This window comes from Mustela nivalis, assembly GCF_964662115.1.
Source record: "Mustela nivalis genome assembly, chromosome: 10".
NCBI lineage: Eukaryota > Metazoa > Chordata > Mammalia > Carnivora > Mustelidae > Mustela > Mustela nivalis.
In genome coordinates this window covers 53,694,673-53,709,290 of record NC_139029.1, presented here as the reverse complement: position 1 = coordinate 53,709,290, position 14,618 = coordinate 53,694,673, and the positions used below count along the sequence as shown (strand labels likewise).

General features: G+C 48.0%; 1 protein-coding gene across 6 annotated transcripts in view; it reads left to right on the top strand.

Moving 5' to 3' along the window:
- The window catches only part of GNG12 (G protein subunit gamma 12), a 127,856-nt gene extending 114,974 nt beyond the window's left edge, over nt 1-12,882 (top strand). For 4 of the 6 annotated variants that reach the window (XM_082688077.1, XM_082688080.1, XM_082688079.1 and 1 more), the window contains 2 exons: nt 10,787-10,905; nt 12,633-12,882. In XM_082688077.1, the coding sequence (XP_082544203.1) occupies nt 10,813-10,905; nt 12,633-12,758 (219 nt within the window). In that variant the 5' untranslated portion in view covers nt 10,787-10,812 and the 3' untranslated portion in view covers nt 12,759-12,882. Of the gene's footprint in view, nt 1-10,786; nt 10,906-12,632 lie in introns of those variants that run through there. The other 2 variants (XM_082688076.1, XM_082688075.1) reach the window with 1 other exon arrangement.
- Nucleotides 12,883-14,618: the final 1,736 nt, after the last annotated feature.

Sequence of the window (14,618 nt, the reverse complement as noted above, 5' to 3'; positions counted from 1 at the left end):
AAGATCTCCAGTGATCCTCAAGGCAGCCACGCAGATAGGAGCAGATCCTTTCTCAGCCAGGCTTGCTATATGAGGGCGAGAGGAAGATGTGTTTCTAAAGGTCGGACCCCTTGTTGATTGTGAACCCATCCCTCTGCGGGGTCCTGGCCTGGTGTCAGCAGAAGGGGCTGGTCCTGCACGTCTGCAGGTGACCGGCACAGAGCTGCTCCCCGCAACCCACCTTCACTGACTGCGAACCTGCTTGGGGCGCAGATGGGCGTGCAGAGCAGCCCTGCTTTTGGAATCTGGGGGCTGCACAGGTGGCCAGCCCACGCTGGAGTTGCGTTCATACAGTGCCAGCAACTGACCCAGTCAAGTGCACTGGAGTCCCAGAGACTCCACCCAGGCCTCGCAGAGCTGTGAAGGGAACCAGACAGGTGGGTGACCTTTGGCTCAGAACAGTCTGTATTTTGTGGGATACTTGTGGGAAGGAGCAGCGGGGTGGATCCTATTTCTAAGAAAACAAACACCCGACACAAACTCCCCAGGGTGATAGGTTCGCTGGTCGGTGTGTAGGTTGCTACATCTTGTGTCTTAATCTTAGCCAAGTGATTATTGAAGCCCCATTCTCGGAATTAGTCAATAGGAGAGAGATGACATGGGATTATGCATCTGCGTAATTAAGGGTGTAGCTTTGAAGTAGGAGAGATCTGGGTTCCAATCCTGTCTCCCCTGTGTACTAGCTGTCTGGTCTTAAGCAAATTATTTAACCGTCCTGAGCTTCAGTCTTGATAGGTATGATAAATCCGACCTCCTACAGTCGCAGATAATAGTACATGAGTAACGGTGTAGAGTATGTGATCCAGCGCCTGGCACACAGTAAGTGATGAATAAATGTTACTGGGGTACTATTAGTATGGAGCTAAACTTCTCACAGTTCAGTGGGAAGACAATATTCATACATGCAAAGTCAGTTACAAACAGTAAGCACGAACTGACACACCATTAGCACTGAAATAAATGTGTCACCCTTTTGAGAGCTGGATGATAGCTATATCATATGTCATATATCATATATGATACCTGCACATCAGAAAGAGGAAACATGAGTACACACAGCCCCTGCCACCCCCCCTTGGTGCCCGGGTCACCCCTTCGGCATCCTTGAACTCCTGAGCTTGACGCATGGAGCCGGAATTCATAAAGGGAATAACCACTGCAAGCAAAAGTAGAGAGACCTTTCTGGAAGAGAGAAAAATGTGAACCAGGGTCTCAAAGAGAGAATTTATACAGGCCAAGGGAAATGGGCGGAGAACTTGCATAGACACTTGGAAGAGGACTTGTAAACACAGCCCACTAAAAGACAGGCAGTGGGCTGACAGCCCCTGGGTGCTACAGCAGCATCACGGGGAAGCTTCCAGGCCTGGTCTCGGCGGTCAGACCACCTGGGCTCACATCCCACCCAAGCAGCTTGATGGCTGTTTGACATGAGGCACAGACTTCACTTGTCTGTGGTTCGGTTCCTTCCTTTGTAAAATGGCCTTGAGAAGAGAACCCATCTTCTCATCTTCTCACAGGGTGACGGCGAGAACTCAGCAGGGTAATGTATTGACAGGAATGGGCATGGAGCCTGGGGTCTGGCGTATAGAGCAAGCTCTGCGTGGCAGCAGTGCCTTTATGATGAGGATTTTTATTACAGTGGCAGAAATGTTAGAGAGGATCAGGATTGAAAGCTGAGCCCTCTGGACTTTTCATGGGGTCCTGGGGAACCCTTGGTTTGCGGCGGGAGGAAAAAGTGAACAGCAGCCCTACATCTCAGCGTCTAGTAATCAGAAGAGATGAGAATGGAGAAAGAAAGTTGAGAGGCAGGAGTCCTATGATGAGGTGGCCCTAACTTGAGGTGGTGGGAGCCACGATGGAGGGGCAATGGCTGCAGAGAGAATAATGGGGCGGGGGGGGGGGCACTAAAAATGGACTGTGTGTCAAAATGTAGGGAGCAAGAGAATTTGGAAAATGCCAGGGTCTACAGTTGCACTGCCCCTTGAGGCAGCCACTGTGACTCGTGAACAGTTGTATTGTGGCTAGTCCCAATCAGGATGGGCTATCTATGTAAAATGGGCACTGAGCTTTTAAATATTCAGTACTAAAAGAAGGTAAAACATCTCAGTTTTTTACATTAACTACATTTTGACTTTGGTCATAGCCATCTAAAATATATCAAAATTTCTCTTTTTTCTCTTCTTTTTTCATGTGGCTACTAGAAAAATTCAGACTTCTGTTGGCTAGCACTTGGTCTAAGGAATTAGGAGAAGGGAATGGAGGCATGAGGATGCCTCAGTGACTGGGACAATGGTGATGTCACTCTCTGAAGAAAGGGACATCAGAAATGTTGAGGGCAGCCAGTGGTATTTCACCAGCTTTTCCATGTGTTGTGTTCAAAGCACCTGTGTGCCATTTGTGTGTACATTTAAATTGGCTTTCATTTAAGAGCATGGAATTGTGGTAAAGGATTGCATGAGAAGCGCATTGGTCATGGTTCACGTCACGGTAGAACGTCATTTACCTGACTGAAGACCAATGTGGGTCAGGCAGGTGCCAGGTAATTTACATACGTTCTTTCATTTCCTCCTGCTAACATCCCCGGGAAGTCAGGGCTATTATCATCCCTTCCTATTTTACAGATGAGGAAACTGTAGTTCGGAGAAGTGAAGCAAATGAGTTGTAGTAAGTGCTGAGCCAGGATTCAAATTTATCCGACCATCAAAACCCTGTTCACTTGGCTGCATCAGGCCTCCGGGACTGCCTGAGAAAACTGAGTTCGAAGAAGGAATGAGAGCTGTAGAAAGAACATCATCAGACAGGCAAGAACAGGACAGTCTAGCATCACTGAGAGGAGAAACTTTCCAGAAGGAAGTGACTGTTCAGAAAACAAATGTAAATTTTGTAGCCAAGAAGTGTGTTAAATGATACTATTTCAAACCAAAGGCTACTTAATCCTATAAGTTAAGGTCATTAAAAGGAGTCAGAATTTTCCGGGGCTTATTCAGAACGTTGAAAACTTAAGCATAGATAGGAAGTAGCATTCTTTTAAATGGGCATATTTTAATTCCCAGGCAAAAATAAATGTGGATAGAACCCAGAGGTAAGATTCTGACAATCATTATTGGTGTTTCTCAGGAGGACCAAGTCAGAATCATGTAGAAAGCTTTAATGCAGATTCTTGGGTCCTGCCACAGACCTATGGAATCAGATTTTTTTTTTTAACAAGTGCTCCAGATGTTCTAGATACGCAGTGAAGTTAGGAACCCACTACTCAGGCTCTGCAACAGTCTCCCGGATTTATTACCAAGACTGGCTCATTCTCGTGGCTTCCTACCAGCTTCATTAGACGTGATGGGATCATCCTGCGTCTTTAGCAATAGCCTTACCTAGAATCTGGGGCAGTCCTTTTTAGTTCTTCTTCATGTAGGTATTCTCCCAAGGCCACTTAACTGGGCACCTACTGCCATTGCTCTGGAGATTACCTATTTAAATTAGCAACAGGCTCATTTTAAATGGAGGTCATGCCTTCTTTTGCTCAGTGCTCCTGACAGTTCCCCTGCTTCCTCCCCATTCCTCCCTTGTGTTCTGGATGTTCTGAGACAAGCATGATAGGTGGTGATTAAGAGGATGACCTTGGGAATCAGGTGACTCAAGTCCCAGCTCTGCTGCATAAATAATATAGTCACTTTGACCTCTCTGTATTTCATCTGTAAAACAGAAATGCTAAAAGAACTTCTCTCTAAGAGGATTAAATGAAATGATTCATAGCATTCACTTACCAGGCACATACTCAGTAAATGGTGGTAGTTTTCAAAAATCATCATTAAAGCAACAGTATCCTTGCCCACCATCGTCATTATTATTCAGGGACCTGTGCCGGGATGACAGGTAAAATGAACTCCTCAAAGATACCAGATGAGGACTTTGCAAGGGTCTGCAAGTAGAAAAGCTTGCTACTTTTAGAGGATGAACTCTCTTGAGGTCTTGAGAAAGTGCTGTCCTTATTCCTCTTCATTTTGCTGATTCTGAGCCTATATAAACTCTTAGAAGAGTTCCAGTCACTGTGTCTTCCCCAGCCCAAACTACGTTGTCCACAGCTCCATGCAGCCCTTCCTCATGTCTGCCTCTCATTTTTCCCCTCTGCAGGCCAGGAACTTGTTCTTTTCTGCCCTTTGCTCTCAGCACAGGGCAGGATCAGGGCAGGACTTGTGACTGGTCCCAGGTCCACCACCCTTGATCTTACAGGGTGCAAGCTCTGGTTGGAGAGAAGGAGAAAAAGAATTTCATGTCTTGCATCTCTCTGTTTTTACATCTTAGGGTTTGGTGTGTTCAGCAATAATAGCCTTATAATAGAAATCATAGCTAATCTCTGTAAGTTATTTGCAGATTACAAAACAACAGATTTAACAATTGTGTATCAGTCAGGGTTCAGTTACAACAAACAGAAAGCATTCTTGGCAATGCTGGCAGAATGGGCTCTCGCGCCGGGGATGAGGTGCTTGCTTGCATAATGAGTGGAAGGGCTGGAGGAACTGGTTCTCAACTTCAGACCAGGACCAACTTCCAGACCTCAGCGTGCAGAACTGGCCCCCAGGACTCAGCAGGAAGTGGAGACCCGGGAGGCTGCTGTAGCCATAGGGCTTCTTAGCGCCAGCTTGCTGGTGATTACACGCTGCGATGCACCCGTCTCCACCAGATGCAGCCTGCCCACTACCCTGCTTGAAGCAGGAAAGTCAGCCAAGTTGCAAGAACTGGCCTTCTCACTTCCACTTTCCAGATCTCTGATGAATGTACCCCATCTGCAGAGCCCACGTCATTCAGATGCAAGAGAACCTTAGTGTCTCTCTTGTCTCAGGATGCTGTCACAGAGCACCACAGACAGAGTGGCTTAAATGCAGACATTTATTTTCAGGTGCCACCAGGGTGGGTTTCTTCCGTGGCCTCTCTCTCTGTGGCGGGGCCATCTTCTCCCTCTATCTTAGCGTGTTCTTCCCTCTCTACCCATCTGCGTCTAAATTCCCTCTTCAGTGAGGATCCTTGATCATATTGGATCGCCCCCCGCCCCAGACTGGGCTCATCATCACTGAATTGTATCTTTAAAGACCCTCTCTCCAAATTCGGTTCATTCTGAGTTATTGGGGGTTAGGACATCAGCATGTCTGTTGGGCATGTCTGGGGCATGCTTCCGCTGATAACATCAGGAGAGGTCGTGTTTTCTGTCCATTGCCACTGTTCAGGACACAGCAGGGGGAGGGTAGGGAGCTGCCCAGTGCCTGATCAGGGACGGAGGGGTGCTGAGAGCACTTCGGCAGGGATGGAAGTGGAAGGTGTAGGTAGTTACCTCTCAGCAAGAGTCCGCTTCGTGTTTATTACATTCACGTGTGTATTTTATCTGATGCTTTTAACAGCCCTTTGAAATAGAAAAGTATTATTATCCCCATTTTTCCCATGAGAAAATTGAGGCTTACATGGGTTCCCAGGCAGTGGCAAGGGCAGGAGTGAGCTTAAGTCCCCTGGCCTAATCCTTGAGTATGTCGCCAGAACTTAGTGTCCAAGGCATGGTACAAAGGCCATGTCACAAGTTCAAATAGAGGGACCGGCAGGTGTCCCAGCAAATGTGAAAACAGCAGCCACTACTCAGACCCAGCCTGGTTTTGTAAGATTTTGACTTTTCCCGAAATCTTTGTCTTGAAGTGAAATATCTCAGCTTTTCAAACATTGACAATCAATTCAAAGTTAAAACACACACACACACACACACACACACACACACACACACACTTACTTGAGTTAAACCTCTGTGGGGCCTAGCCAAACACACCTACCTGCATTCAGCCTGTGGGCTCTGATTTAAAATAAATGTTCATGAGATTTATTAAAGTAAGTGTTCTTTTTTATTTTTTTTTTTTTAAGATTTTATTTGTTTGACACACAGCGATAGCACGAGACAGAGCACAAGCAGAGGAAGTGGCAGGCAGGCAGAGGGAGAGGGAGAAGCAGGCTCCCCGCTTAGCAAGGAGCCTGATAGGGGGCTCGATCAGAGGGCCCTAGAATCATGACCTGAACGGAAGGCACATGCTTAACCGACTGAGCCACCCTGGTGCCCCTAAAGTAAGTGTTCTTTAAAGTCTAGTTGCACTCCCTCTCAGACCTATTAGAAAGATATTGCTACTCTATCACACTACCTTGAAATTCTTCTTTTGCTTCTTTGCTGGGTGCATTTTTCTCATTTCTCACTGAACGCATGATTTTTTGTCTTGTCGGTGAACCCAGGGACCAAGCATTTATTTAAATAGCTGTGTGTAGGGTACAGTATGGGGAGATGCTTATTTGTTCTCCCAGTAACCCTGTGAGACTGGCATTGCTGCCCACACCCCTTTAATGGATGAGGGGGGACAAAGAGCCAGGGTAAGACATTAAAACATAGAGAGTTGGGACGCCTGGGTGGCTCAGTTGGTTAAGCAGCTGCCTTCGGCTCAGGTCATGATCCTGGCGTCCTGGGATCGAGTCCCACATCGGGCTCCTTGCTCAGTGGGGAGCCTGCTTCTCCCTCTGCCTCTGCCTGCCATTCTGTCTGCCTGTGCTCGCTCTCTCCCCTTCTCTCTCTCTGATAAATAAATAAAATCTTTAAAAAAAAAAAACATAGAGAGTAGAAGGCAAGATCAGAGGGGAAGTGGAAACCTGTTTTTTTGTTTTTTTTTTACCCTGCTCTTTTATTATACACAGAAGGGGTGTGTTTACTCAACATTGGCTTCACTCCAGTGATTCAGTTACTGGCCAGCCCAGCAGACCTCTGATTCAGCTGCTGCTTCACGGAGTGAGCTCCCTGACACACTTTCCATCCTCCCCACCTCCCTGCTCCAGGCCCCTCCAGACAAAGATTAAGGTGCTCTTATTTCCCTAATGGGAAGCTGTGTTCCTAGGAATTTCTAGGAACCTAAGAATTCAGATGAACAACAGCATTAGAACTAATGCCAAGTATTTGAATAACTAAATAGCACATGTGTTTATTCAAATCTGCTAGCCACGTGTAAAAATGCGAACAAGGTCGCAGAAGTGATAGCCGCGTTTTTATCCAAGTGGGGGTCTGCGCAGGCCTCCCCGCTTCTAGGGCGGGGGAGGGGAGGATCCAGCGCCAGTGGCTCAGGATCTCCAGATGCTGACCTCAGTCCTACCTGCTCCTGACAGCGAGAACATTCTTGCTTAGCTTGCAGGAAGGAGAGGGGAGGTCTGTTTTTCAGGGCACTAGACAAACAGATGCTTTCTGGCCCAGAAGGGTGGTGCACAGCCGCAGAGCAGTCAGCAAGCCTAGGACTTCGGATCATCAGGGTCACGGTCACCGTTGCCCTGAGTGTTTGTGGGTCAGATTAATTGGAATTGCATCCTCTTCTTGGTGCGGTGGGGAATGTGGCTTCTGGGGTGAAAGGCTTACAAGCCGGTTCAAGGCTTAGATGCTGGGTGAACTTGGAGCAAGCTTTTCGAACTTCAGGTGCCTCATCTCTAAAATGAAGATGAAACAGCCACCCGGCTTTCAGGCTTACAGGGAGGCTTCACAGAGCCCTGCATCTGAAAGCAACATGTTCACCCTGAGGTTCCACAGAAGTATCAGGTGTTGTTTGCCTTGGAAGTGATTCTTAAAGTAAGAATAAAGCAAGCTTTTCATCCATCTGGTGGCACAAGCAGCCAGCTAGACATCCTTGCCATTGAGGGAAGAGCAAAGAAACCCTCCAAAGGCACAGACAGGGTGGGAGAGGCTCTCTGGGCTGGTCTGTCCCAGCCTGCCTGTGAGGAGATGCAAAGCAGCTGCAGCTTGGGAGGAAATCCTGGCCTAGAGCTCAGGCTCCCATAGACACCGCCGTTCAACAGCCAAAACAGCGCGGCCCTCCTGGAGGCTGCTTCAGTTGAAACAGTAGAATTCTTCTCTATAAGAAGAATGTTGTATAAGAGATTATGTTGTTTTCCAGTGGTCCAGTACACAGCTTTTTCTAGGAATGACCACACATGCCCCATTTAATTGACTGGCCAGAGCTATTCCTATTTAGGAGGAAATTGTTTGTGTTTAATCATCTGGAAAGCTGTGAAAATCACCCCTGTCCTAAACGTTAACTAGTTTTCTGGGTGGGTTTATACATAGGCCAGGAGAGGGAAGTGGACTTTGAGAAGAGAACTTGTATTTGAGCTGGGGAACCTGAGAAAAGCTGGTGGGACAGGAGGAAGGGCTCCACTCTCCCTGAAGCAGAGAAGTCCCTGGGAAGGAAGCAGGGAAGAAGGCAGGCAGGGAGGGAGCAGGTCGGAGGGCAGCTATCAGCATGGGGGAAACCTGCGAGCATGCAGTTGCTCACTCTTGTTTGTCTGGAAGGTAATACAGTCAGAAAGAAAGTCCTTCAGGTCCTGGCTGTGGCTTCTCACCAATGTTAGAGGGCCCCACCCCAGGATCGTATGTACTGAGCCAGCCGGTGAGCTCTCTGCTGGTTATGACCAGTCTTGATGCGTGTGAACGATGGAGCAGTTGCAGGAAAACTCGCTCAGGCCTTGGAACCTTCGTGCCTTGGAAGCTGAGGAGAAGAGAATGCTTGGTGTTATTCTCCCCCAAAGGGACATTCAGAAAGTCCTTAGCAGGCAGGCCCTTCAGAAGGGTATCATGTTCGCGTTCTGGAGGCTGGGGGCCAGTCCTCAGAACCCTGGCCAGCTGGCATGGGAGCTCAGCTCAGCGTGCTGCAGGGAACGACTGTGGAAGGAGCGTGCACTTTGCTGCGTTTGCAGGGAGCCTGCCGCCTGCCTCGGTCCCATTCCAAAGGCTCCCTTCCGAAGGCCTTCCCTGGGAGCACAGCAGCACTCTGGGCCAGGCTGCTGGGTGGGAGCTGGCCCTAGGCCTCTCCTTTGGGTGGGGTGGGCTGACAGGAATCTGAGGAAGAGGCAGCTTGGCGGGGAGTGTATGGAAATGAGGTCGCCAAGGCCTCAGATAAAGCAGGGTCACCTTACCCTGTCCTAAGATTCCTCCTCCCTCTTTCCCGCTGTGCTGGGCTTCCTTCTTCTAGGCGATGCTTCAGTGGCTGTCACTAGCCCTTCCATTCTGCATGGCAGGGCTGCAGCAGAGTTGCCTGGGGATGCATTGGAAAAGGGGATGATGCCTTAGCCCTTTCCCCCACCCTAGGCCCGGTCATCAGGATCCCAGGGACTCAGTGACCCTGGCAGGGAGGTGGGGGGAGGGAGACAGGTCCACAAGTGACCTCCAAGGATAAATAGAAGAACAGCTGCTGTTTTTGGAGCGCCCTGGTCCTTGGCTAAATACTACATGTGCATCAGCGAATTAACTCCTCAGACACACTCCTCCCTTTCAACTATGTAGAAGAAAACTTGGGCTCATAGAGGTCGAGTAACCAGCCCAGCTTCCCCAGCCAGTAAGCAGCAGAGGAAGGATTCAAACCCAGGAATGTGCAGCATGCCGATGAGGCTGGATATCAGAATTGTGAATGCAGCTAAAAGCACGGTTTTATTTGTGCATTTGACCCAAAGCTGCTTCTGACCAAGGCCCTATCCGGGTCTTGGCGCTGAGCCCTGGGGAGCACTCCTCGTGAGGTAAAACTCGGGTGGAACACCACAGCTTGGACTCCATGGAGCCTGGGGCTCGCCCCGTCTGTTTTGCAACCTTATCTGGTCCTAAGCCTTTACAGCAGATAGACCGCACCACTGCAGCCCCTCCAGAAGGTTGAGTCAGCCTGGGTTTGCTGCCGGTGCCAGGGTGCCCTGAGACTTTGCTGAGCCCTTGTAGCGTACGAGGAGGCATACCTACTGCCCACCTGTTCCTGTGAGTCATCAAACGGCCACACTGGTGCCAGGCCTGCCAGCTCTGCACTTTCCCCTGGTCGCCGCCTTGCCAGGACAGAACTTAGCCATATATGGCAGAAGCACCCAGTAGTGCTCTCCCCTGAGCCTTCCTTTTGGAATATGTCCTTGGACAAGCAAACGGGTTGAAGCTCAAGGTCCAGGAGGTTTCCTTTACGTTTTTACCAGGTGGCTGGGCTGACGAAGGAAAAAGGCAGTCTCGGATCCAAGGGTCAGGCCAAAGAGGAGAGCCAACCCACAACCCTGGAGTGGGGGTATGGGATTAGCAAGTGGCCCGGCCCCCAGAAGGAGGCCAGACAGAGGCAAAGGAGGGAAAGAGAGACTGGTATTCCAGGCTGGAGGCCACTCCATGTATCCCCTTGGACACTTGCAATGGGTCTGCCAGTGAGAATCCTTCAGCTGAAAGGTTCCCACTTTTCCTTGAATAAAGACTTCCTTATCTGCCTAACTAACATTCCTCAAACGATTGCAAACCTCGATAGCACCTAAAAATGCACCCTTTGTGCAAAGTTCTCCAGAGGCACTCTCCTTCACTGTTTTTGGTTGCCAGGACTTGAATCAGTGTAATAGTTGGGTAAGAGAGCCAAAAGGAAATAAAATCGAACCTTCCACTAAAGTACATAGCAGTAATATTAAACTGCGTGCGTAATGTGGCCTGTGCTTGCATTTGCTCACCGTTGCCGGAGGCCCCCCGACTACCACCAGTGTTTGTTCCCTCTTAGAAAATGCTAGAAAAGCCTCCATTGTGCTGTGTGTCAGGGTGCACGGATTAGGTGACTAGTACTGCAAACGAAAGATCTATGTAGGAGCTCCGGTGAAGGGCATCTTAGTAACTACCTGTGAGAAGTGGGAAGGTGCACCCTTTTCCCCTAAGGAGTGAAAGATTTAGGACTGCTTCAACAATTGATGTTCTTTTCAGGTTTCAGGTAGAAACAATAGTTGAAGATGTCCAGCAAAACAGCAAGCACCAACAACATCGCCCAGGCCAGGAGGACAGTGCAACAGTTGAGAATGGAAGCCTCCATCGAGAGAATAAAGGTCAGAAGCCTGGGTGGAATCAGGCCCCTCTGCTCTCCCAAGGCGAGGCCACTTTTCAGAGAAGACAATGCCATTTAATGCAGCTGGGGTGGGGGCAGGAATTTCCGAGAGCAAGCAAAGAGTCTCAGAGTCTTAACTCTCATTGCTGCCTGGCACAGACTTTAGTTTCAGCACAGGGCAGCCCAAGTGTCTCAGTTAGCCTTTCTGTTTGGACAGAAAAACCTAAAACCCAGGACAGGATCCCCTGAGGACCCGCCTTCCCTGACCGAGCCCCATCAAGTTCCACGATCTAGGTGTTCTGCCTTGGGCCAGGGGGTCCAGATGGACTTAAGGAACGCACCCTTGTCATCCCTCTGGAATTTACGAAGCATTCTAGAGTTATCATTGCAGGTGAGCTAGCATTGCACAGCTAGTCAACACACGTGATCTCTTCTTTTTAAGAGTATGCTGCTTTTTAAATGTATGTGGACTATTTTACAGACACATTCTGCAGCCAGCGTGAATAATGCCAGCCTTAGTTGAGATCTGGAAGAAATGGGAAGGCATTTATATGGTCACCTGACTTCAAAGTCTTCCCCCACCCCAAATCCCAAGAGAGGACGAGGCAGTGTGTGCCCTGGAATGTTGTGAGTAATGCTGTTTCCGAGAAACTGGAGCAGTCACCTGACACATTCCTCTGGGCCTGGGGACAGTCACCTGTCCTCAAAACAGCAGGCTGCCTGGGCTGTATTTGACAGGCCTCAGCTGCCCGGTGCTTCTTGCGTTAAAGACACGGATCTGATGAATCTGTGGGAGATCCCACCCCGGCCTCTGAACAGGGGAGGGCATTTTTTAAACTCCCGCCAGAGGAAGGCACTGAATTGTCCCCTTCTGGTTTTGTCCCTCTTTTTATTTTCCCAGGCTGGGTCTTTAACTCTTGAAGCTCTTCTAGAACTTGACTATCTCTCAAGAGTATTGGCTCCAGGCCCATAATTCTGTTCCTAAACCTTCCTGCAATCCAGTTTTGTTTCAAATGCAAACTAAGATACACCCTTGCCTTGATTCCTATATACTTCCCCCTCTGGCTCTTTGAGAAATTTCTAACCTATAGAAGAGTTATAACAACAAACACCCCTATAGTGTTTGCCAAGATTCGCAATTATTAACATTTTGGCTCATTTGCTTTCTCTTTCTGTCTACACACACACACACCCACACAATTCCTATCCTTTAAGCCTCTTGAACATTCTGTGCAACTTCGTGACTCTTCACCCTTAAACCCCTCACCGTCTATCTCCTGGACCCAAGGGCATTCTTCTACATAGCCATAGTACAATGGTAACATTCAGGATCATCTAATAATAATCTGCCACACAGTCCACTTTTGAAGAATCCAGGCCTCTCATTTTGCAGAAATTACCCCGAGTTGCTGAGGATTCGATTCCTGTTAAATACTGGCATACTTTATTTTCCAGGCTGCCAGCTGGGGGTAGGTCATCTGTGCTCACACCAGGAGACACAGGAGGTCATTCTGTCTGATCTTTGAGTCTGACCACTTGGCGAAAAAAGGCCAGCGCTGCCAGACTGGTCCGTCTTTTTCCTTTTCTCACTCACAAGTAATCTCGGAGAAGCCGGCTCTCAGAATATCACTCCAACAGTCCTCTGCCCAGTGCTTCGCTGTTCAGTTATACTCACAATGTTTGTAAATAAATTTTGTTTCTTTGCTTTGGTTTTTTTCCCCCTGGCAGGTTTCAAAGGCGTCAGCGGACCTCATGTCCTACTGTGAGGAGCACGCCAGGAGCGACCCTTTGCTGATAGGGATACCGACCTCAGAAAACCCTTTCAAGGATAAAAAAACTTGCATCATCTTATAGAGGAACGCTGAAATGGCTCCTCACCTCTTCTCAACAAAGCAAATTTTGAGCAGCTCCTCGGAAGAAATTTACTTTCAGCTTATTTGGTAACCACTGCTAATAACTAAAATACTCTAACTTGGAATAATCGACTCTGACGTCTTTATTTTCCAAGTTGCCCTTCTCTAAAACACCTTTTACTGATTTCATCCAGAATAACAGTCCTTTTTCCCATTTGATAACGATGATGTCATATTGGTTTGGGCCATTGAAAAAAAGACGATTATATCCTTTTAAACATACGAAAAAGCCAGTTATATCCAGACCTCAGTTACCTAAGTAGCTGTCTATATTAAAATGCCAAGAATGACTTCAGTTCTAAAACCTTTACAGCCTAGTATGTTCTTAATAGGGTTGTGCCAACTGTACAGTGTACCTGCGTGAGGAGTGTGTTGTGTATATATGTTTTTGTATATACACATATCAATGCTTATTTCCTTAGTAAAATCTTTCTCCATGCCCTCAGTTCCTCAACTTTAGAAGTCATACCTTTGCCTTGAGCTGTATGTAGGTAGGTAAGATTTTTTTTTCATGTAGTTACTGTACAGACAGTGAAGGCCATCCTAAAGATTGTAGCCACTGTAATTGAGTAGCGAAGAAATCGTGCTGACCTCTTAAGCTATAATCAACAGTACCAATTAAAAACTGAACTAAAAACCCTCTAAGGAGATATACACAAGGGAGCCTTTTGGGCTTCAGTGATCCTACGTCTAGAAGGGTGGGGCTGGTCGGGGGAGGACTCTGGGCAGCTGTGGCCCTGGGGCTTGTGTTCTCTGGGTTAGAGGTAGAGACCTCGGAAATGTCCACCCTTGTGCTCGGAGGGAGACTGTGCACGTAAGCCCCGCCCAAAGAGGAGCAGGAAAGTGTGAAAGCCAGCTGCTTTCTTAGCCAACCCTGGTGGATTCCTCCTTGATGCCCGGTCCATTATCTTTCCTCTCCTGCTCGAATGGCTGTTTCCAGAGGTGTGGTATCACCTCCCCAACCCCAAGTGGGTGGAACGTGGTGGGAAAGAAACATACAAAAGCCAAAGGTATCAGACACTACAAATACCTGCTGGGCCGCTGTGTTGTTTCCTACCTTGTCCACAAACCCCCCAGGCAGGCTTGGATTTGGGGGTGCAGTACCGGGGCTTCAGGGTTCCAGCAGGTGCTCATCAGATTCTTAATACTCCTCTAGGCATGAGCACAGAGCCCTCACATCCTTGGACTTGCCAGTGGCATCCGGAAGAATCTCCTGTGGCCACAGAGTATTTTAGTTTTATCAAAGAAGGAGAAAGGATCCCTTTTTTAAACAAAAATGCTCACTTAAGGGCTCAAACCATACACAAGCCTTTGAGCTTCTCAATTATCTTTAGTTCATTAAAATACCTACTAGTGAAGGATTTCAAAGCTTATTAAAAGGATCCAACCCCAGGATATTACCTACAATGGTTTCCCCTCATTCTGTACAATCTTGCTCTGCAACACAAGCCCCTTTTAAAATCGAAATGTCTGGGTTTGGAGTATGAAGCTGATTGTGGGGGAACAAATGCAGGGCTGTCTTTAAACTGCTCAAATATAGTCGGGATTTCCCCAGGCACCTATCTGTTCAGCATTGGGAACTGCCCTCACTTTTCCAACATCATGTGAAAATCATGCCACTGGCCTTAACCTCTTGTCATCTACCGCTTGGTTTTGCAATAGGGCCCGTTTCTAAGTAAATTAGAGGCACCTGTTTAGGAGAGCTAAAGGTGAAATTTGAAATGAACACTAAAAAGACATTACATTTAATGCTTCACTGAATGAGGCCTTTCCTTTTAACAAGTATATTTTTCTACTGATC